General features: G+C 35.3%; 1 protein-coding gene across 1 annotated transcript in view; it reads left to right on the top strand.

Annotated features, from left to right (window-relative positions):
• Positions 1-25,475, top strand: part of ETNK1 (ethanolamine kinase 1) — a 59,466-nt gene that overhangs the window by 21,356 nt on the left and 12,635 nt on the right. The window contains exons 3-5 of the mRNA XM_035028075.1: positions 11,201-11,341; positions 14,677-14,819; positions 23,849-23,932. Coding sequence (XP_034883966.1) covers positions 11,201-11,341; positions 14,677-14,819; positions 23,849-23,932 — 368 coding nt within the window. The remainder of the gene's footprint in view (positions 1-11,200; positions 11,342-14,676; positions 14,820-23,848; positions 23,933-25,475) is intronic.

Here is a 25,475-nt window from a genome sequence, read left to right as displayed (position 1 = left end):
TCTCCCTCTGCCCTCCCCCTAGCTCGCATGCTTGTTCTCTCTCAAATAAATAAGTCTTAAAAAAAAAAGTTGGGGCGCCTGGGTGGCTCAGTTAAGTGGCTGCCTCCAGCTCAGGTCATGATGCCAGGGTCCTGGGATCAAGCCTGGCATCAGGCTCCCTGCTCAGCGGGAAGTCTGCTTCTCCCTCTCCCCCTGGCTTGTGCTCTATATCGCTCGCTCCCTCTCAAATACATAAAATCTTGAAAAAAAAAAGTTGCATACTTTTATAAAAAAAAATTAAAAAAGTCAAGACTTTATTTTTAGTTGATACTAAAAAAGGTAGTAATGGGTAAGTTACTATTAATTAGAGAAATGATGTATTAAAGTGATGATGGTGGCTAATACTGATACAGTACTTAATATGAGCTGGACACTCTTTTAAACACCTTGTGTGTGTGTGTGTGTGTGTGTGTTTTAAAGATTTATTTATTTTAGGGGTGCTTGGGTGGCTCAGTTGTTAAGCGTCTGCCTTCAGCTTGGGTCATGATCTCAGGGTCCTGGGATTAAGCCCTGCGTCGGGGCTCCCTGCTCAGTGGGAGGCCTGCTTCTCCCTCTCCCACTCCCCCTGCTTGTGTTCCTTTTCTCGCTGTCTCTCTGTCAAATAAATAAATAAATAATTTAAAAAAAAAGATTTATTTTAGAGAGAGAGATTGGAGGGGGAGGGGCAGAGAGAGAGGGAGAGAGAGAATCCCAAGTAGACTCTCCACTGAGCACGGAGCCTGAAGCGAGGCTCCATCTCACAACCCTGAGATGTGACCTGAGCCAAAACCAAGAGTCAGACACTCAACCAGGACTGAGCCACCCAGGCATCCCTGTATATTTTTAAATTTTTTATTTATTTTTTTAAAGATTTTATTTATTTGACAGAGAGAGACACAGTGAGAGAGGGAACACAAGCAGGAGGAGTGGGAGTGGGAGAGGGAGAAGCAGGCTTCTCGCGGAGCAGGGAGCCCGATGCGGGGCTCGATCCCAGGACCCTTGGATCATGACCTGAGTCGAAGGCAGACGCTTAACAACTGAGCCACCCAGGCGCCCCAAGTATTTTTTTTTATTAAGTAAGCTATGCCCAGTATGGGGCTTGAACTCATGACCCTGATATCAAGAGTTGCATGCTCCACCGACTGAGCCAGCCAGGCCCCCCAAAACACCTTATGTGTATTAATAAATTCAATTCACAATAATCCCAGGGAATAGTTAATATTAAGATCCCATTTTAATACATGAGAAAAGTAAGGTGCAAAGATTTTAAGTAATTAAGTAATTTGTGTAAGGTCATTCACATGGCTAGTAAAAGTATATCCCAAAAGATACTAATGAGTAACTTAATCTTTTGACTTACTGAGAAATGATCATAAAAATATAAAGGAAAATAGTAAGGCCTTTGTTACATCACATTAAAAAAAAACATGAAAATTTGTAGAGTTGAAGTGAAAAGACTCAAGAAGAAAAGCAGACTTCCCCCATTTATTGATTTGGGATCATTTTATATAATTAAATAATTGTCATTAAGTTTTCTATAGAATTTCTGTTTTAAAAGGAAAGCTTTGCATAATTGATTTTTTTTTAAAAGATTTTGTTTATTTATTTGACAGAGAGAGACACAGTGAGGGAAGGAACACAAGCAGGGGGAGTGGGAAAGGGAGAAGAAGGCTTCCCGAGGAGCAGGGAGCCTGATGTGGGGCTCGGTCCCAGGACCCTGGGATCATGACCTGAGCCGAAGGCAGACGCTTAGCGACTGAGCCACCCAGGCGCCCCTGCATAATTGATTTTAAGTAATCTTAAGTAGAAAGAGAATAATTGTAGACTATAGTCTTTTTTGACTTTTTTTTTTAAGATCTGTTTATTTAAGAGAGCGAGTGAGAGAGTGTGAAATGGGGAAGGGAAAGGGAGAGGGAAAGATAGAATCTCAAGCAGACTTGCCGTTGGCCATGGAGCCCCACACAGGCTTGATTTCACAGCCCTGAGATCATAACCTGAGCTGAAATCAAGAGTCAGATGCTTAACCGAATGAGCCACCCAGGCGCCTATTCAGTTAATTATTCAATTACAGTTTTTGATCAAGAACACTGAAGTTTGCCAAAACTCGGGGTGCCTGAGTGGCTCACTGGTTAAGCGTCTGCCTTCGGCTCGGTCATGATCCCAGAGTCCTGGGATCGAGCCCCGCATCGGGCTCCCTGCTCAGGGGACAGCCTGCTTCTCCCTCTTCCACTCCCCCTGCTTGTGTTCCCTCTCTCGCTGTGTCTCTCTCTGTCAAATAAATAAAGTCTTTAAAAAAAAAAATTCACAGGTGTTTAGGAATTTTCTCATCAGGTGTTTCTCTGAAACTTGCCTTTTGCTAGGAATCCTGCCTGCAGTTTAATTAAAAACCACCCAGCAACAGACATAATAGGAGGAAATGCAGTTTAAAATTAATTATTGCACATTTATCAAAAAGCATAAGTAGAAAACACTGACTTCCAGTGCTAGAATGTATTGTAGTGGAACTGGTACATTGTGAGTTACAAGTAATACTGGTAATGTTCTCTTGGAAATTAATAGGACAATATATAATAATTCATAAAAGAAAGTTATATGTTTATGTCATGACAGCTCTTATATTCAGATATAACCAAGGCACATCAGCACGAATACTATGCTACTATTGAAATGATAATTTTGAATACTGTCTAAAATATGCAGAATGGCTGATGCAGGGTTAAGAGGGAAAAAAATCAGCTTAGTAGCTGAACTGTGGCTGCAATTACACAATAATTGGCTTATCTGAAAATCCAAAGGGAGTATGTAAAAATGAAATAAACTATTGGAGTGGTAGGCTTAGGGATTATTTTTCAATTAAAAAATTCCTATTACTATAATGCTCTTAAATTTTTTTTAAAGATTTTATTTATTTGAGAGAGAGCACAAGTGGTGGGGGGAGAGCAGGGAGTCCGGCATGGGGCTTGATCCCAGGATCCTGGGTTCGTGACCTGAGCCGAAGGCAGTCGCTTAACCAACTGAACCACCCAGGCGCCCCTTGCTCTTAATTTTTTAAAAGCTTCCAAGAGTGGGGACAATTAGTATTAGTGGATATTTAAAAATTTTCTGAAGCCTTGAAATTTTCAAATGTTTTGCTTTACTGAGAATGGGATTTTAAGGTAGCATTTGCCTTGATGTTAGTGCAGTGAAGCCTTACTATTTTTTGGGTTGGGGGGGCAATTTTTTTTTAAAATTTAAATTCAGTTAATTAACATATAATATATTATTGATTTCAGAGGTAGAGGTCAGTGATTCAGTCTTATATAATACCCAGTGCTCATTACATCACGTGCCCTCCTTAATGCCCATCACCCAGTGACCCCATCTCTTCACCCTCTCCCCTCCAGCAACCCTCAGTTTGTTTTCTATGATTAAGAGTCTCTTATGGTTTGTCTCCCTCTCTGATTTCATCTTGTTTTATTTTTTCTGCTCTTCCCCTATGCTCCTCTCTTTTGCTTTTTAAATTCCACATATGAGTGAGATCATATGATAATTGTCTTTCTCTGATTGACTTATTTCACTTAGCATAATACCTTCCAGTTCCATTCACGTTGTTGTAAATGGCAAGATTTTTTTTGATGGTTGGGTAATATTCCATTGTATATATATGCCACATCTTCTTTATCCATTCATCTGTCGATGGACATCTGGGCTCTTTCCATAGTTTGGCTATTGTGGACTTTGCTGCTATAAACATTGGGTTGCAGGTGCCCCTTTGGATCACTACATTTGTATCTTTGGAATAAATATCCAATAGTGCAATTGCTGGGTCATAGGGTAGCTCTATTTTTACCTTTTTGAGGAACCTCCATACTATTTTCCAGAGTGGCTGCACCAGTTTGCATTCCCACCATCAGTGTATGAGGTTCCCCTTTGTTCACATCTTTGCCAACATCTGTCGTTTCCTGAGTGGTTAATTTTAGCCATTCTGACTGGTGTGAGGTGGTATCTCATTGTGGTTTTGATTTCTATTTCCCTGATGCCAAGTGATGTGGAGCATTTTTTCATGTGTCTGTTGGCCATTTGTAGGTCTTCTTTGGAGAAATATCTGTTCATGTCTTCTGCCCATTTCTTGATAGGGTTATTTGTTCTTTGGGTGTTGAGTTTGATAAGTTCTTTATAGATTTGGATACTAGCCCTTTATCTGATAAGACATTTGCAGATACCTTCTCCCATTCTGTCTGTTGTCTGTTTTGTTGACTGTTTCCTTCGCTGTGCAAAAGCTTTTTTTTTTTTTGTACAAAAGCTTTTTATCTTGATGAAGTCCCTATAGTTCATTTTTGCCATTGTTTCCCTTACCTTTGGATGAAGCCTTATTTATTGAGACTAGGTAGAAGAAGGACCAATCTATGATAGTGAAAATCAGAAATCTTTAAGTAATTTTTAATTACCTTCTGATATATACAAATAAAGATTCATGGTTTATTAAGTAGTGCAGAATTATATTAATGAAGAGATTTTTTTTAGTTTTTTTTTAGTTATATACATTTACTAATAGAAAACAATTTCTCTGAGGGGGTTGGGAGAAAAATTTCTCTAATCAAGTCTTGTTAAGAACTATATTCTTTTTATAACTATTTGATTAATTTATTTAATTAAATTTTTTTTTGGTGGAGGTGCTGGGCAGTGAACTAAAAATTTCTTTTTACCTGTAAAATAAATGTAACAATTTACCATCTTAATCGTTTTTAATGTATACCATTAAGTACTATTAAGTACATTCACATTATTGTGCAACCTAGTCCCACAATTACTTTCATTTGGACCTGAGCTGAAGGCAGTTTTTTTTTTAAAGATTTTATTTATTCATTTGAGAGAGAGAGAGCACGAGCAGAGGGGAGAGGCAGAGGGAGAAGCAGACTCCCTGCTGAGCTGGAAGCCCAATGTGGGGCTCCATCCTAGGACCTGGAGACCATGACCTGAGCCGAAGGCAGACACTTAACCATCTGAGCCACCCATGCACCCCCAGAACTAAAATTTTGTATGCCTTAAACTGCAACTTTCCAATTCTCCCCTACCTCCAGCCTGGGCAGCCATCATTCTGCTTTCTGTCTATATGAATTTGACTGTTGTAGGCATTTCATAAAAGTGGAATCACACTTTTTGTTTTTTTGTGATTGGCTTATTTCACTGAGCATGGTGTCTTCAAGGTTCATCCATGTTGTAGTGTGTGTCAGAATTTCCTTCCTTTTTAAGGCTAATACTCCATTTTATGTATATATACTGTAATTTGTTTATCCATTCATCCATGGATGGACATATGGGTTCCTTTCACCTTTTTGGCTATTGTGAATAAGATTGTTATGAACACAGGTGTACAAATATCTTTTCAAGACCCTGATTTCAATTTTTTTGGATCTGTAACCAGAAGTGGAGTTGTTGGATCATATGGTAATTCTAGTTGTAATTTTTTCAGGAACCACCATACTGTTTGTCATATCAACTGCACCATTTTACATTCCCACCAATAGTGCACAAGGCTGCAGTTTCTCTGTATCCTTGCCAATACTTATTATTTTGCTTTTTTGCTTTTTTGATAGTAGTCTTCCTAATGGCTATGAGGTGTTATATCACTGAGGTTTCGATTTTCATTTGCCTAGTGATTAGTCATACTTAGCATTTTTTCTTATGCTTGTTGGCCATCTTATGCTTGTTGGCTTCTTGGGGGAAATGTTAATTTACCCATTTTCTTCTTTTTTTAAAGATTTTATTTATTTATTAGAGAGAGAATGAGAGACAGAGAGCACGAGAGGGAAGAGGGCAGAGGGAGAAGCAGACCCCCTGCTGAGCAGGGAGCCCGATGTGGGACTCGATCCCGGGACTCCAGGATCATGACCTGAGCTGAAGGCAGTCGCTTAACCAACTGAGTCACCCAGGCGCCCTTAAAGATTTTATTCTTAAGTAATCTCTACACCCAACATGGGGCTCAAACTCATAACCCTGAGATCAAGAGTCTCAGGATCTACTGACTGAGCCATCTAAGAGCCCCTGTTTACCCATTTTTTAATTGGATTGTTTATTTTTTGTTATCAAGCTGTTGTATTTTTTTTTAAAGATTTTTAATTTATTTTTTAACAGAGAGAAAGACAGCGAGAGAGGGAACACAAGCAGGGAGAGTGGGAGAGGGAGAAGCAGGCTTCCCGCCGAGCAGGGAGCCCAATGTGGGACTTGATCCCAGTACCCTGGAATCATGACCTGAGCCGAAGGCAGATGCTTAACACCTGAGCCACCCAGGCGCCCAAAGCTGTTGTATTTTATATATTCTGGATATTAAGCTTTATCACATACATGATTTGCAAATATTTTTTCTCATTCTATAGGCTGCCTTTTCACTCTGTTGATTTTGTCCTTTGATGCAGTTTTAAATTTTGATATAGTTTAATTTACTTAATTTTACTTTTGTTGCCTGTACTGTTGATATCATATCCAAGAAATCATTGCCAAATCCAGTGTCATGAAGCTTTCTTCCTTTTCTTCTAAGAGTTTTATAGCTTTATTTATTTTTAAAAAAATTTTTAAAAGATTTATTTGAGAGAGTGAATGGCGATAGAAAAAGAGAGTGAGCACGAGAGTGGGTAAGGGGCAGAGGGGAGGGGAGAAGCAGACTCCCCGCTGAGCAGGGAACCCGATGCAGGGCTAGATCCCAGGACCCTGGGATCATGACCTGAGCCGAAGACAGATGCCTAACCGACTGAGCTACCCAGGTGCCGCAAGAGTTTTATAGGTGTAGCTCTTACATTTAGATTTTGATTCATTGAGTTAATTTTTATATATGATGTAAGGCATTTCGATATCCAGTTTTCCCAACAGCAGCTGTTGAAAAGACTGTCCTTTGCCCATTGGATGGTCTTTGTACCCTTATTGAAAATCATTGCCATAAACTTGAGGGTTTATTTCTGGGCTGTTTGTTCCATTGGTCTATATGTATGTCATTGTGCCAGAACCGCACTGTTTTGATAACTGTAGCTTTGTAATAAGTTTTGAAGTAAGGAAGTGTGAGACCTCCAGCTTTATTCTTTTTTTTTCAAGGTTGTTCTAGCCATCTGGGGGTTTCTTAAAATTACATTTGAATTTTAAGATGGGTTTTTCTATTTATGCGAAAAGCTCCACTGGGATTTTGGTAGGAATTGCACTGAATCTATAGATTACTTTGGGTAGTATTGACATCTTAACAATATTAAGTTTTCCAATCCATGAACATGGGATGTCTTTCCATTTATTTGTGTATTTAATTTTTTTTGGCTGTGTTTTGTAGTTTGGAGTATACAAGTCTTTCATCCTCCCTGGTTAAGTTTTTTTTTTTTTTTTTTTTTTAAAGATTTTATTTATTGGGGTGCCTGGGTGGCTCAGTCAGTTAAGCGACTGCCTTCGGCTCAGGTCATGATCCTAGAGTCCCGGGATCTAGTCCCACATTGGGCTCCCTGCTCAGCGGGGAGTCTGCTTCTCCCTCTGACCCTCCTCCCTCTCCTGCTCTCTCTCTCTCATTCTCTCTCTCAAATAAATAAATAAAAATATTAAAAAAAAAATAAAGATTTTATTTATTTATTTGACAGAGAGACAGTGAAAGAGGGAACTCAAGCAGGGGGACTGGGAGAGGGAGAAGCAGGCTTCCCGCCGAGCAAGGAGCCTGATGTGGGGCTCGATCCCAGGACCCTGGGATCATGACCTGAGCTGAAGGCAGACCCTTAACCACTGAGCCACCCATGTGCCGCTCCCTGGTTAAATTTGTTCCTAAATATTTTATTCTTTTTGATGCTATTGTAAATGAAATTGTTCTCTTAATCTCCTTTTTGGATTGTTATTGTTAATGTAGAACTGCAGCTAATTTTTACATGTTACTTTTGTGTTTTGCAACTTTGTTGAATTCATTTATTAGTAAAAACTATTTTTCTTAACAAAGACATTCTTCACAAATTGCATGTTTTGTTGAGGCCCAATTTATCAAAAATTTTAGATGAGTATGGAACTTGTAATTAGGACTTAATTTTTTAAGTCCTACTGAGCCACCCAGGCGCCCCGCCCCTTCAGTTTTATGTAGCATGGATTTCACCTTTCTTTCTTGTCCCAGCTTTCCTCTTCAAAGTTTTAAAATCAGTTCTTTCTGGCTTAAAATATGTCACATACACACTTGTATCTGTAAAACATATACATACACATGTATATGTAAGTATATATGTGTGTATATACACACACACCTGTACATATACACTCCTTTGTTTTGGTTTTGTTATCCTCTGACTACTTTTTCATCAAGTTTCTTTTTTTTTTAATATTTTATTTACTTATTTGACAGAGCACAAATAAGCAGAGAGGCAGGTAGAGGCAGAGGGAGAAGCAGGCTTCCTGCTGAGCAGGATGCAGGGCTCATTCCCAGGACCCTGAGATCATGCCCTGAGCTGAAGGCAGATGCTTAACTGACTGAGCCACCCAGGCGCCCCTCCTCAAGTTTCTTGATGTTAAAGTTTTCTTGATGTTAAAGTACCAGGTGTTCATTTGGGCCCAGCTTTCTATGTATATATGAGATTGGCTAAAACTAGATTTTTTGTGTGTATATTCTTTTTTTTTCTTTTTAAGATTTTATTTATTTATTTGACAGAGACACAGTGAGAGAGGGAACACAAGCAGGGGGAGTGGGAGAGGGAGAAGCAGGTTTCCCGCTGAGCAGGGAGCCCGATGCGGGTCTCGATCCTAGGACCCTGGGATCATGACCTGAGCTGAAGGCAGACGTTTAACGACTGAGCCACCCAGGCGCCCCTGTGTGTATATTCTTGTAGACATGAATATGTGATCTTGTGGAAGGTCAGTCAAACAATAATTAAATTTTATGTAAAGCACTGTTGGCTAATTTGTTTGAGAGATATGAACCAAGGCACTTATTCCTAAAAAGATTGAAGATTTTGATATTTTGATAATGTATTAGGCCTCTTGATAATTGAAAAATTCATTTATTGGTACATATAACTGAGAATACTGAGTTTAAACATGGGTGGATCAAGGGACTCTAACATTGTCATTAGGGGAGTATTACTCTTCTGTTTGAGTCTGTTAGCTTTATATTCTGGCAAATTTTCCTTAAGCGTGGCAATTATAAGGGCGTCTGGCTGGCTTGGTCAGTGGAATGTGAGACTCTTGCTCTCAGGGTTGTGGGTTTGGGCCCCATATTGGGTTTAGAGATTACTTGAAAATAAAACCTTAAAAAAAAAGGATGGCAATTATAATTATCAGCAGTTGCAGGCTTACCTGATCAGTTTAGTCATGTTGGGGGGAGGGTAGGGAGCAGGGGTGTTTTTCTAATAGCTTCAACTAGAGTAGCATCAGTCACAGTCCTGAGATCAAATCCTTTTGGCTTAGTTTGGGTAACATGCTCAGAACCAATCACTGTGGAACAAATATAGAAGGATTGAATGCTCTGGGCCAAGTCTGTGTCATCTTAACTCCTAAAATTAGTGCTGCAGGTAGGATAGAGAGTTAGGATTGAGGTCAGCTCTGTATGAACCACATGAAGTAAAAGTAAAGGGGATGGAGGTTTCTCCAAAGGAAAATCAGAACTCTTTTGTTACTATAAACCAGGTAGAGAATATTCTCTGTGGTATAAAAATGTATATTTAATCACAATACTGCAATGGTAGATTCTCTGTGTGTCTTAATTGAGCAGTTCTCAAATATTTTTGCATATTTAATCCTTTGAGAAACTTTTAAACTTTTTTTTTTTTTTTTAGAAGTGGGTAGAGGGAGGGGCAGAGGAAGAAGGAGAGAATCTTAAGCAGGCTCCATGCCCATCGTGGAGCTGCTGTGGGCTTGATCTCACGATCCTGAGATCATGAACTAAGCCGAAACCAGGAGTTGGATGCTTAACTGACTGAGCCACCCAGGTGGCCCAGGTAGCTTTTAAATATCTTGATGCCTTGGCTGTACGCAAGACCAATTAAATCAAAATTTCTAGGGGTAGTACTTATGCCTCTAGTTGTTTTATTAAGTTTCCAGTTTGATTTCAGTATAGAGCCAAGCTGCAGAATTGTATCATTATATCAGTGTTTCTCAGACTTTACGGTGGATTGAGATCACCTGGAGATCTTGTTTAGAATGCAGAGTGCTGGGCCCCACTCCCAAAGATTGTGATTCAGTAGATCTGAGGTGGGGCCTCAGACATTCCTAGGTGGCGCAATGCTAATAGGTCCTAGAACTGTACTTAAAGAGTATTACATTAGGGCGCCTGGGTGACTCAAGTGAGTTAAGTGTCTGCCTTCGGCTCAGGTCATGATCCCAGAGTCCTAGGATCTAGCCCTGCTTCGGGCTCCCTGCTCAGTGGGGAGTCTGCTTCTCCCTCTACCTTTCGCCCCTGCTCGTGATCTTTCTCTCTCAAATAAATAAATAAATTTCTTTTTTTTAAAAGAGCATTACATTAGCTTGTGAGCATCTTCCAAATTAGCCAGTTTTAAGTTCTTTAATTTGTAGATTACTATTAAGTCATTTTCTCACCTACTAGTCTATACAGGCTGTTTGGTAACTTATTTCTGTTTTGTGTGCTTATTCTTATGTTAGCATTTGCTGTTCTTGGTTCTACAGATACAAAGATAGCATGGATACAAGTATACACAGTTTCAAATTATTTTATTGTTGAATCAAGAAGATGGATTCTGACATCATAAAATCTTAATGTTTGTTCAGGAAATTTGTCTTTAACACAGTTATAGAAATTAACTTCTGTAACCCATTTATCTGCCCAGTTACCTTTTTACTTTAGTCCCCTTTTGTCCTTTAACCTCAGTGACTGTAGAGGATCAAAATTCAAAATGTAGCTCTGATTAATGTCTAATATGGGCCTTGAAATCATTTATAATTGTGTATTGGTCCTAACCATTGTTTATGTAATCAGAATAGACCAACTGCTTCCAGACACTCAACCTCTTTTGGACACAGTATTTATTCACTGAATTAATTGTAGGTGTTTCTTCCTACTGATGCTTTAAACATTTGTTTGCCTCTCCTTGTGAGAGTTGACTTGACAAATTATTTTGAATCTTATATTAGGTAAAAATGAAATCGTGTTATAAAATGAATGCACACCAAGTTAGTTTACTCATGAGTAGACATGAACCCTATGATGCTTAACATTTTCTTTTTATGCTGTTTTGTTTTAAAACAGGCTAATAGCACGTCAGCTTGCTAAAATCCATGCTATCCATGCACACAATGGCTGGATTCCCAAATCTAATCTATGGCTAAAGATGGGAAAATATTTCTCTCTCATTCCCACAGGATTTGCAGATGAAGACCTTAATAAAAGGTAAATTTACTTTTACATTTGAAATCGTTTTACCTTGTTTTGCTATAAAGTTTCAGAGATACCTTACAAGGTTTTTGTGTATATAATCTGGTTTGGTTGCTGTCTGCATTTGATTAAATTAGCACTGATTTATTTGACTCTCAGGTGGCACTACATTAATATAACTGTCTCTCTCCCCCAGCCAACTCAAAAACAAAACAGAACAACAACAAAAAACACCCTACAAAAGCCTGGGGTAGGGGTGAGGAGTGGGTAGAGGTGACCAGCCAAGAAACAAATATAGAACAATTATTTGGAAGTAAACATAATATAATGATTGCTATGAATAGTACTTTTTGCACAGAATGAGTTGGCCATGGAACCCTTTTTAAAAGAATTCTTTTCAAGCTGTTTTAAAATAGGCCTTGAGATTTGCATTGGGACAGTATAGTAATATTAGAGTGTGAAAAAGGTTGGATTGTCTTAGTTTACTGAGACTATACAGGTCCTAGATAATGAGGTTGAAAATTCAATTACTGGAGTCTTACTCAGCTTTTGTAAAACTGACTCCCCAGGCTCCAAGTAAGGTATTTTATTATTTTTTATTAAAAAAATTGTAACCTGGGGCACCTGGGTGGCTCAGTCGTTAAGCGTCTGCCTTCAGCTCAGGTCATGATCCCAGGGTCCTGGGATCGAGCCCCGCATCAGGCTCCCTGCTCCATGGGGAGTCTGCTGTTCCCTCTCTTGCTGTGTCTCTCTCTGTCAAATAAATAAATGAAATCTTAAAAAAAAAAAAAAATTGTAACTTAGCATTTAGAATCTAAATTATATGAACATGTTTTTATAGTGATTACTACTAGTACAAAAATTAGGAATTCTCTTTTCTCCTTTATATCTAAATCATACTCCCAACATGTATTCAGGAATTTTTCATTTTAAGAACAGTAGAGACAGGCAGGACCTATAGAGTTTTTCTTGTTTCTTTTTACTTATTATAATTCATTAGAGAAAAATAGCTGTATTGTTCTGTTGAGTTATTATTTCAGAGATTAGTTTGATTCACTCAGTGTATGTGTTTTTATTTGCAGGTAGTTTGTCAAACTTTGAATTTGATAGGGATAGTATACCCTTTTTTTTTTTTTTATAAAGACTTTATTTATTTATTTGAGAGAGAGAGTGAGAGAGAGAAAGAGCACAAGAGGGGGGAGCGGGAGAGGGAGAAGCAGACTCCCCGCTGAGCAGGTAGCCCGACGCGGGACTCGATCCCGGGACTCCAGGATCATGACCTGAGCCGAAGGCAGTCGCTTAACCAACTGAGCCACCCAGGCGCCCGGGGATAGTATACCCTTTTAACTGGGATAGGCAAACATCTGTAAATGTGTCCAATGTGCTAAATACTCAAGAAATGACAGCAAAAAACCACAAAATCCTCTTTTGAAATAACTATTTTATTGAAAAAATTTAGTGAAAAATTTAATGAAATACATGGCAGTAGTTAATGTATGATTTTCTTGACTTTTTTTTTTTTTAAAGATTTTATTTATTTATTTGACAGAGAGACACAGTGAGAGAGGGGACACAAGCAGGGGGAGTGGGAGAGGTAGAAGCAGGCTTCTTGCCGAGCAACGAGCCTGATGTGGGGGCTCGATTCCAGGACCCTGGGATCATGACCTGAGCTGAAGGCAGATGCTTAACGACTGAGCCACCCAGGCACCCCTGATTTTCTTGATTTTTTAAGATAATGCAGAGTTCAGAGGCAGTATTGTATTGTGTGGGTTAAGAGTACAAGACTCTGGAGCCAGACTGCCTAGGATGAAGCCTTAATTCTGCCAGTTAACCGTTCTGCTGTGTAACCTTGGGCAAAAGTAAAATGGAAATAATAAGAGTAGTATATTTACCTTTTAGAGTTTTTTATGAGGGTTGAGTTATTATATACAAAGTATGTAGAACAGCGTGCAAAAAGCACCCTGCCCTAATAGGTAATATACAACTAAAACATTAAAAACAATTAAAATATTAAAAATCTGGGCGCGCCTGGGTGGCTCAGTCGTTAAGCGTCTGCCTTCGGCTCAGGTTGTGGTCCCAAGGTCCTGGGATTGAGCCCCACATCGGGCTTTCCGCTCAGTAGGAAGCCTGCTTCTCCCTCTCCCACTCCCCCCGCTTGTGTTCCCTCTCTCACTGTCTCTCTCTCTGTCAAATAAATAAAATTTAAAAAAATATATTAAAAATCTGTTTCATATTCTATTCCTTTTTGTTTGTATGTGATTGTAATTACCATGTTCAGTCCTTTCAGTTCTATCATTTCTATTCAGCTCTGTATCTTTTAAATAGACTTTTGAACCATAACACCATCTTGAAAAGAATGTATAAAGATTACTTTTGGTAGCTGTGTGTAGAGAAGAATACAGTAGTGGGAAAATACAGCAGCAACCACCTGAATAGGCAAATTCATTAAAGTTAAGTTCATTGATAGAGAATCTTTATTATATTATAAAATGGAAAAGTAAGGCTATGATTTGAGAGACTGTAGAGAAAGAATGAAGAAAGCTAGGCTTAAAGTGTTAAGGGAAGAGAAAGCATAAACAGCAATTTTGTAAGCCAGATGGTGCTATTGAGGAATGAGTGGTAGCACTCTATTTTGTTTCATTTTATTTTTATCAAATGAATATAAATATAGTGTAATAAATAGGACAGAAGAGTGTAGAATTAAAAAGCCATGATCTCCAATCCTGTTTGCCACTCTACCTACCATACTTCCCAGTCTCACTACTCTGAGACAATTTCTATAATAGATAATGGAGTATTCTATGATATGATTGTCAAAGATAATGTCTGATGATTATCATAGAATTGATTAGGTTTATCAATAGTAGATCATGTCTGTTGACTTCGATAGATAAATTTAGCTGACTTGTACTGCATTCACCCTTCAAAGCTTGAAATAGATGTTTTAGTTCTTTAATAAACTGTCTTTATAACTTAAATATACTTAAGCCTCTTTTTATTAAACTCTTTGTGTCTTGGAGATAAATGTAAAACATTTAGAATAGTGCTTAGTAAATGTTAGCTATTAAGTATATATATGACTTTCCTTCCCCAATTTTGTAATAATAGATTTTTTGCTTTTCTGTCCTGCATTTTAACTTGCTTAGTTTCATTTTATTCATATTCAGCTCATTAAGTAAAGATTTTCCTTTATTCCGACTTTTATAGTAATTGGCTTGTTTTAATTCAGGAGTCTATGCAATTGAATGAAAAGAATTTACTAAAAATAGATTTTAATCTTTAAACTTGAAAAAAGTCATTAATATAAACAATATATAACTGTTTTTTTTTTTTTTTTTTTAAACTAAAAGGTTCTTAAGTGATATCCCAAGCTCTCAGATTCTTCAGGAAGAAATGACTTGGATGAAGGAGATGCTTTCCAACCTGGGCTCACCTGTTGTGCTTTGCCATAATGACCTATTGTGTAAGAATATAATCTACAATGAGAAACAAGGTAGGTATCTGACCTTAGCAGTAAGTAAAGTTGATTTCTTTGATGTTCTTAATGGTCCTTTGATCTTTGTATCAGTAAATTTAATTCAGATATAAGGATTAAAAACATTCATGAAGTCTTTAAAGATTTTCTTTTATGTTATAAAGTCATGGTAACTGTGCTAAATTAGGAATATATATTCTTTATATATTTGTATAAAATATGTTTCTTAGAAAGTTTGGTTCTTGTTAAGAATTTTAAATGAAAAATGATAAAATGACTTTGTTTTTAAATTTAACTGTGAAACCTATTTGGTAATTCATGGTTTGAAAATGTACCTGCTTATAATGGGGGTTATTGAAAAACCAACTGACATTGCACTGCTCTTAATAAGTATAGAATTTTCTCAGTATTGGGAAGGACAGCAGTATTAGAAACAAATTTGTCTTCAGGTTTTCTATTACCTGTTTATTCTGATTTGTTCGATATTTTGATGCTAAGAGAGCCACAGGTGGAGGAAATGTTACTTGTACTGGTTGAAATTTATATCTATTAAAGTAGTAATCAAGAAGCTTTGGTAAATAGTTTTAACATTTTTTGAGGTATAGATAGTGATACATTTTGGTGAAATGTTTTCTGTGATCATATCTTGCTGTATTCAAATTCTCTGTTTCCATATTTAAGAGACATTGGTTGTATTATATTATTGGATAAAGTGGTTTGAGGTTTGGTTGCTAAAACATAGATGCCCCTTCAATGCTAAATTGAAATTTGAAAATATAATTTTGGTTGAAGGATTATTAATTCAAAAAGTTTGAAACTATGAAACTTGCATTTTAAAGGAAACCAGTTTTGAGTATAGTCATTATAGTTGGAAGATTATTTTCAATCAAGATTGTGTTTTTGTGAAGATACTAAAGCCAAACAATTCTGATTTAATGGTCATAATTCTCTGAAATTACTATCATGACCATTCTTAATAGATTTTAAGTTGAGACTGTTCTAATGCAAAGGCTGTTAATATTTGTAACTGACTTTAACTTGAAGAAAATCAACCAAAGAGCACTGTCAAGGATGGTAGACTGAAGCACATATTAGTAAAAACATGTTTGAGCACCTTTTATATCTTATATTTTAGTATGGATTAGAGATTCTATTTCTTAAAAATACATTGAGCTGACATCTTTATTTTGAATATTGTGAAGTCTTTGTGTGGAAGCATTTTTTTAAAAAAAACTTAAGGTGTATCCTAAACCATGGAGTACTTGACAGTGTCCTTTATTATTTATTGTCCATTTATCTTTTCTAATTGCTATGTATATATTACTTTATATACTAGTAACCAAATCTCAATGCCATTTGTGAGACAGAAGTATTAGTTATACATTAAAGTGATGTATTAGCTTTTTTAAGTTCAGAGCAAGACCAAATAACACATTCTATATAATGGAATTTCAAGTGAGGGACTTCATCTTACGTTTGAAGTGGACACTCAGCTTTATTTTTAACTGCAAGTTAATCAAAGAGAATCTGTTATTTCCTTTGGAATATATTTTAGCTTTTCATATTTTTATTTTATAAGTTTCTTTTGCATATTCATTTCACAGAGCAAACTTATAAAACTAAAATATAAGGGACCAAAAAAATCAGATTACTTTGTCTTAGGTATTAAAAAAATGCATTTTTACTTTTAATCAGTTGCCTATCTAAATTGTTTATCAGTGATATGAAAAGTTCTCATATTTTCAAACAAAATCTTTCTGTTTCAGTTTGACTCTTAAGATTTCAAGACTATCATTTGCTTATTTTACCAAGTTACCTAAATCATATTTTTGTGTCTAATTTTTCTTCCCTACACAGAAGAATGAATTTCACAGTTCAATAAATGTAACTATTTTGATATTTTTTTTAGAGTTTTCCTTTCTTCAAGAAGTCTATTGTGTACCATTTGTTTTTTCTTGTCTTTGTGGTTCTATTTGTGTGTTATGGATATGTTCTGTTATTTTTCCTTACCAGTGGTTTTATAGTGTCTTTTAGGAAGGCAAGTTTGGACTTTATGGCATCCATTAAAAAAAAGAATCAATTGCTATGTGATTAGTTGATACATAGCATTAAGAAAATACGGTTGGAATGTTCATGTAAGAATCTAAAACTCATGAGAGTGTGGCAAGAGCTTTGTTCTGTGTATTATCTAACTTTCAAATTAGGAGCTAATGGTTTTGAAGTAATATAACTATGACATATTTGCCTTTAGTTATAAGGAGAAGATACCATTCCTTGTGCTTAAAAAATTGTAAACTCTATAAATTTAGTAAATTTAATGAACAAAAAGATTGTAGCATTAGTACTTACAGCTGCAATGTCAAGGAGGATAATTAAAATTAGAAATAGGGACTGCAAAAGTTCTTTACCTTAACTGGTTAACTTGTTACAGTATCTAAAAGCCAAGGGTGAAGTCTTTGGAGGTTAAAACAATTTCTACATAGAACAAGTGATTAAGCTGCATATTATATTCACAGATGTGTTTAATTTGTTATCACTTGTTAAGTCATTCGTGTGACTTGAGTTCAGGACTTCACTAATTTGTACCCATTTGAGTTAAAAATATGTAAACATAATAAGATGAAAGCTAAGGGATTGGCTTTAACATCATCAAGGTTAGTATCTCTCTGTAGTATGTTTCAGACCCTTCATTTCTCAGAAGTGCAGATTTTAGTTAAACTTCATGAATTTATACTGGATCAACTTATAGTCTTCGTATGTAATTTTCAACCATAATAACTTAGATTTTGTTTATTGTCACCAGGTTAAACATTTCTAAGTCACTCTTTTTTTTTTTTTTCCTAAGTAACTTGTAAAAGCAGATGTATTAGAGCTTAGTTACAACTAAGAGAAGTTAGAAAGAATGTACATGTTGGAACCAGGCACACTTAGGTTCACATCCCTGCTTAATCACATACAGAAGTAGGTGATACTAGATAAATTATCTTTTTTTTTTTTTTTAAAGATTCTATCGTTAAGTAATCTCTTACACTCAACGTGGGGCTTGAATTTACAACTGCGAGATCTAAAGTCACATGCCCCACTGATTGAGCCAGCCAGGCATCTGCATTTTATCTCTTTATTAAGTGTTTATATTTGATCCTGACTTTCTGCACCAGAATCACCCAGGGTACTTGGAAAAAAATGTAGGTTTTGGGGTCCCATCTAAGACTAACTGAACAAGAATTTCCGTAAATGGGCTTAGGAATCTGCATGTTTAACATGTTTCCATGCAGTGCTTATACTTTTTGATAATCTAGAACTTTTAATTTGCTTTATTTCTAACTTAGAGGTAATATCTACTTCAGATGGTTGCTGACAAAATTTTAGATCATGTATATAAAGTATATAGCATTGGAGTAGGTACTTAGCAGCTCACAGCTGCTGCTATTATAATGGGGTTGGCAAACTTTTTCTGTAAGGTGTAGATAGTATATATTTTAGGCTTTGTGTACAATATTACAGTCTCTGTTGCAACTGTTCAACTCTGTTGTAGCACAAAAACAGCCATAGATAATACATTAATAAATGTGTGTGACTGTGTTCCACACTATTTACAAAACCACACAGTGGGCTGGATTTGGCCTGAGCATATATAGTTTGCCAACCCCTTTATTATGTTTGCAGGATGCATTTTACAATGTGCTTGATTCTGAAAAAGTGAAAATAGTTACTATAAGCCAGTGGTTGACTATGTCTTATAGCTAGGGGAATTATGGCTCATAGGTATGAGATGACAATTCAGTTTGTCTTTAAGTACAGCTTACAGATTTTATCTTAACTATAACTTGAGTGAGTAAAGTTTAAAAATGTATATATGTGTGTATGAATATATAAGTACATATTTATACACACACACATACACAAAGACTGTGAGCACCTGCAGTTTATAGGCTTCTGTACCTGGGAATGTTACAGGAGATGGTAGGCATCACAGGAAGAAATACTGCCTCTACCTGTTCTCACCATGTCAGTTGATAGGACACAGGAATATGGGAGAAGAGTGAGCTTCCTTTCTGAAGGTAATGTGGTAGCTGTCAAGATTTTTGAAAAGTTAGTGCCAGGAATTAGGTGGTTGGTAAACAGCGGCCCCATTTCCTTGCCTTCAGTGAAATGACATCTTAAAAAGGTAAGGAAAGAATACTTAATGATATGATGATAGAATTTATTACATAATAAGAGAACCGGAAGCAGTGTTCTTGCTTCCAGATCTGTGAGTCATCTTTTAAATTAATCATTAATTTAAAAAAGAATTTATATTAAGTAGAACAAATTGTAATATTGCTTATAGACTGACTTCAGTTCTAATATAATTTCAACTAACCCTTTAACTGCTGCCATGTTAGAAGTAATTGCTAAAGCTTTTGAGTATGTTTTCTCATGTCTTGGTGCTCTGTCTGAATGTTTATTGGTAGCTGTTTCATTTCTTTCTCTCTCCCCATTTCTTCATTAAAAGTTTATATAAAGATCTAATATAGAACTTTAAATTTCGGTAATGGCAGTCATTGATTATTTTCCCTGTCAGTAAAATACAAGATGCTGATTTTCAGCTATTTAAAGAAACACATATGAGTGGAAGAAAAAAGGAAGCTTTTTATGGGAATTACAGTGTAAACCAGGGTTTTCTTTAGAGTTTACACACTGTAAATAGAAAATGTGTGAGGCACCATTCTCAATCACTCAGTTGGCTCTAAATCTTACCCACTCTAGTTATTATTCAAAGATATTGTGGTTTGGTTGTTCCATTGATATTTTAATGACATAGTTTTTTTTGTTATTGTTGGTTTTGTTTTAAAAATTTAAGTAAATACAAATTTATTTTTGTATTTGGTGACCTGTATTTTATGAAGGATAGTCTTAACCTTGTTTTAACTTGTATTCTAGATTACTATTTAGCATCAAATAAAATATCCTTAAATCAGGTTATTAAAAGCTTAAATGGACTGTAAAAGCCTAAACTATTAACTAAACTCTTAAGGAAGAGCTGCCTAAAATAGTTACTAGTTTAGTGTTTTTTCTTTATTTACTCATATGTTCATTCCCACTATATGTTCAAGCATATACGTGGATAAGAATGTCAGAAATGCCATACTTTGTTTTTAGTGTTTAATGCTTATTCCTTCTTCCCTACCACCCATTTAAATAATGTGTGTTATCACTGTGTCTCAGCATTCTATGCAAAAACTTCCATTGATAAGCATTTTAATACTTACTGTGTGCTAGAGATTACTCTGTGGCTTGCATGATTAAAGATGAAAGGGACCTATTGTCCTTCCGGGAAGCCATATTACATGTAGTGGAGGAGTCAGATCATGAAACTGATATTTACATTCAGAATGATGAGTGCTGTGGTGAAGGTATACACAGGTACTACTTGACGCCAGAGTGAGGGATGAAGGGAAAGTTTCTCAGAGCAGAATATTCCCTTTCTCTGTATAAGAGAAAAAGCAATTTGCTAACAGTAGTGTAATTGTGGTTATTTTTTCTCTTTGTCCTCTTTCTGTCTTACCTAATGCTGCAGAGCAAGTAGAGTGACTCGAAAAGGTTTTCAAGTTCTCATATTGGTTATTTTGCTTTTTATTTTTATCCTTTTCTCCTTAACAACAAAATAAGGGGATCCAAACAAATGTAGCATATGAATTTTATAGGCTTAGTTAAATAAACTAATTTTTTGGGTTTTAAAGTACTTCAAAAATTGGCCGACTGTTTTCAACTACACTGAGATTTGAACAATTAAACTCAATAATGTGTGGATTTCATTTCTGTGAAGCTTTGCAGGAAATTAATGAAAAGAAAAATGTAGCTTTTGAAAAATCCAGGTTATTTTATTCATTAATCTTATGATTTACCCATTATGTGTAGTCAGTGTGCTAATTATATAAAGATAAATAATATATAGGCTTTGCCCTTAAAGCAGTGCTGCTTTACTCTTTTAGAGGTCAGGGATCCCTTGAGAATCTGGAAAATTGAGAATGTCCTCAGAAAATTAACATACACATAAAATTTTGTAAAAAATTTTAAGGAGTATCATTTTTTTTCCACCCTTGAAACCTCAATTAAAAATTCACGTCTTAAAGAATTAACAAGATAGTCATGCCATCTGAGCTATTAATTCTTAATAGTGATGTGGATGTTCCTCTAAACAATGGGAAATTTTAGAAATCAGAATTTAAATTTGTACAAGAAGAAAGTTCAGTGTATTTTCTGTTAGTAGGAAAGCATTTTCCAGTAATTTGATTTTTCTGGCACCCAAAATAAGTGAAGTAGGACTCTTTAATTTTATTTTGTTGCAGAAGATTAAATTTAAGGTTGAGTTCCACTTTGTTTGCAATAGTTTGAAAAAAGAATAGTTAATGCAGATTTTTTTTTTTTTAAATTTTCCTTTTAAGCTTTGTGTCTTGTAAAATGTGAGTTTGCCAAATTTTCTTCATCTGCTACAGATTAGGTATGCCATTGTTGCTGCCATGTGGCGGCGCACCCCGTGCTTCTTAAACGCACTGACTGGAGGTTTATCGCATCACTTGTTCACATGCACGGAGCCTGGTAACAGCCTCATCTGTATCTTGTTAGCTTCATTTTCTTATTTTTTAAATTTCATTATTTATAAACTCAACATTGCATTTAAAAATAAAGGCTAGTTTTAATGAATTAATGCTACTACAAAAAGTCATTGCTAAAATTTTCATACTGAAACAGATTTTAACTTTTGTTAAAATGATCTATGCTTTATTTAAATTGTATTTACAAGCAGGCATTTTTACCTGCCATTTTAACTGTATTTGCCAAATTCTAAATATAATTTTGAAAATTGAAATTGAAGCTTTTGTTTATGTGGCAAAAGTAAGCTTCAGGACTGGGCTGTGTATTTTTATTGGCATGTAACAGTTAATATGAGCTCTACAAGAATTTGTGTTTAAAGAGTTAAAGTGATCAACAGCTACGATTTTAAAAAACTGTGTATTAAAACTGTTTTGGTTGGCTCAGTTGTGCAACCTGTTGAATTTTCTTGAATCCTGATTTCATAAGGCTGGTTGGATAGGTATATCCCAAATTATTGTGTTTATTAGTCTCTTATCTATTGACAATTTTGTTTAGAGAATTCATCTTAATCTTTTTAAACTGTCGTTTTTTTCCCTCCTAAAAGTAATGTTTATTGTAAATAATTTAAAATACAAGGGAAAAAAGGTCACTTGTCTATCACCTGTAATGAAACCAGTTGAAACGTATTGTTTTGGTTAATTTCCATTCATCTTTTCCCCCCTATGCATTATATGTTATTTCCTCTCTCTCCAGGCATACTATTTTAATAATTTGGATCACTGTGTTTACTATTTTATATCTTTTTTTCATATAACATCTGTAATTCTCCTGGTCATCAAATAATTTTTGAAAATGAAAATTTTTTTCATGGCTGCAGAGTATTTTATCATGATGGTGGTTTTCACCCTTTTATTCCCAGAACAAACTCTAAAACATGTTCTCACTTCCCATTCTGCAATTTAGTAAAGTGATTTGGTTAACTTTAAGACTGTGGGATAGTTTTTTGAATTCAAGACTATGATACTTGTGGTGGTTCAATTGCAGTGATTTATTGTATTCACCAGCATTTTAAAACCTTAAATATATTTTGTCAGTATGCATGTAGATTTTGATAACTGGGGTTTTGATACTCTGGAGATGCTTACTTAATTTACTCTAGACTTATTTATACAAGTTTAGAATTACATATTAAATGCAATTACATTAAAATTTTTTTTGCTTTTATGTAGAATATTCCATTTGCCATGATATTTTTGTGTCATGTAATTCTCTTTTTCTGAATTTGGATATGATCAACATATATTCCTAAATTAAACATATATATCTGTATCAGGATCAAAAGCTCTTTTATTTAGGAAATGCCAGTGTGTGTAGACCAGGAGTTTGTTTTGTTACTTCAGTTTGACGTTTAAAAGTGTAACTAGGCATTTGCTATGCATTTTCTAGATATAAGCTGCTTAGGAACTGTTTTTACAGCCATCTCTGTTTGTGTATCCATTTTAACTGTATGGCCCCGTAAGCCTTTGAGTTTGTGATGCCTGGTGTTGCCAGTGACCCATTTTTATTTTTATTTTTTTAATGTCTCTAACTTTCTCTCTCTCTTAAACTTTTTCTCTTATCTCTCTTTTAAAAGACCTGTATCTTTGTTGAGACAAACCCTCTATAATACTTAGTACTCAAAAATGAATGTTCCTGAGCAGGAGTATGTTCCTTGGGCAGGTGGAACAGGATTGTCTTTGGAAAAAAAGGAATGAAATATGCATATATATTTAGCATTAGTTTAGAATAGGAATCTAGCTTACGTAAAAATTTCTCAAATTAAAAAAAAGTTTACAATAAGCAATTTTACCTTTGTTCTTTTTAAAAGATAAAACAACCACCTTAATGCTGCTCAGGTATGCTATTGGAAATCTTATTTACGTAACATTGCAGGAAAATACGAGTTTATAGCAACCAATTTCTTAAATTAGGGATATTAAGTTGATCAAGTATCATAGCATAACTGCAGGGTTCACAGAATTCATCTTTTAAAGTTTATATTTGATTTGTATATGTAAAATAGCTTGTCAGTTTACTTTTGGAGTATCATACTTTGTTAAAATTGCACAGGTTATTAATTTCCAAAGATTAACTATTCATTTCTAATTAAACTTGAATTTTTAAGTAACTGATGCCCCCTTGTGGTGAAAGGGATATTTTGCTTTTGTTTGAATTTGGAGAATGATTATTTTGACTTTAATATAGTGGACATTAATGTTCACAAAGAAGCTGTTGACAATATGTAATTTGAATTTTGTAAAGCTCATTGCCATAAAATTCACAGCCTTACCCTGTATTGTCTCAGAAGTGCATGTAACCAAGCACATACAATGAGACAAAATTTTGGAAGCTATTTAATTACAAATAGCATAGGGATTTTCTGATCTTATATATGATTTCTTATGTCTTTGTTTTTGTGTCTCACATAGGTGATGTACAGTTCATTGATTATGAATATTCTGGATACAACTACCTGGCATATGATATTGGAAATCATTTCAATGAATTTGCAGGTAAAATCCAGGGCTTAACTAATGGAACAACATATATAACTTTGAAATGATACTTTTAGAATTGTTTTTTTTTTTTTTGGTTTGTAGTTTTTCTCTAGAGAAGTTCACCTGGGAGTAGGAACAACATTTTTTAACCCTTTTCTGACCTTGTTCTTTGTTTTTCTTTATTACTGGAGGAAGGAGAAGAGATGACCCTTTCCTTAATTCCTTAAGGAAAATAAGAAAAGAAATAATACTTGTGGCTTAGAGTAAGACCTGATGTAGTACAAGGTGCTTTATAAATCTCATCTCTTTTTTTTCCTCCACAAGAATCCTGTCACTTAGGTTATTCCCAGTTTACAAATGGAGAAAGTAACTTACCAAGATCACAGTAAAACACAGAGAACTAAGATTTAAAATGTTTTTTTTAATCATTTAAAAGCCTTTGTTATTTCCATTGTATACTTGAGCTTTAGGAATAAGAAGCTCAATAATTTGGTTTTTTTTTTGTCTTTGGCTATGAATAATTGAAAAGCATCCATTTTATCCCTGAAAATTAATCTTTTATCACTGTTAAGTATAAAAGCTTTAGGTTTATGTTAAAAGGAATTAATTTAAAATGCATTTTATGACTATATTTAGAAACACAAAATGTTCTAAATCTAAAGATTCCCCCTGGAAATTCCCCCTGGATGGCATATACTTAGTAGGAACTTTTCATTGCTGAATTTATATTTGTATAAATTCATGCATTTCTATATTTTCATATACTTCAGGTTATCAGACTGGGAAAAAGTTGGGGAGGATTTTAATTTACATGTTTTCAGTTATTTTCCTACACCAAACTTTTCATATACATGCTATATCCCCACACATGTGCTGTACATATTTTCACATATCTTTGGGAGGGAAAACATCTGTGATTATGATGAGATATCACCATATCTGTGTTAGTATAATGGGTAGTCACTGCTATCGATATGAAAGAGGAAGCTCCAGTGATCCTAGTATGATTTTCTGTAGGAAAAAATTGAGCTAAAGCTTGCAAGTTAGGTAGAATTTGGGATGTGCAGATAGAACGAAAGGAAAGCACTGCAGGAAGGAGGAAGAAAATGTCAAGGTGAGTGTACCTGCTTGTAGGATATAAAACTGATGAAAGAGAATTTAGGGGTTGGGTTAAAAGCCCAGGGAAGTAAAGTTTGGATCAACTTATGCAGAATGTTGAGTGCTAGGCAAAATAGTATGAACTTTATTTTCTAGGTTAGCATTTTTCAAACTGCACATCTTAAAACCAGATTTGCAGGGTAATTATTTTAAAGCAAGGAATGGAAAAGAAAAGTAGAAAATATCAGAGTTGGAACGTATAGTTAGAGTACATATTGTTTTGTGGAATTTAATACTAGGAGAGTATATCAAGTTTCAATATAAAATGTATTTCTGACCCCGTGAGTAATGTTCAAAAATGTTTTTAGAGCTGTAGTTCTAGGAAATGCTCTAAATATTAGTGTGCATAAGAATTTCCTGAAGTGCTTATTAAAAGCACTTTTGATGTTTTGTGATGATG

The sequence above is a fragment of the Mirounga leonina genome, unplaced genomic scaffold, assembly GCF_011800145.1.
Source record: "Mirounga leonina isolate KUSES-001 unplaced genomic scaffold, KU_Mleo_1.0 Mir_201, whole genome shotgun sequence".
Taxonomy (NCBI): domain Eukaryota; kingdom Metazoa; phylum Chordata; class Mammalia; order Carnivora; family Phocidae; genus Mirounga; species Mirounga leonina.
Note: the sequence above shows the minus strand (reverse complement) of the source record. Positions and strands in the feature narration are given on the sequence as shown.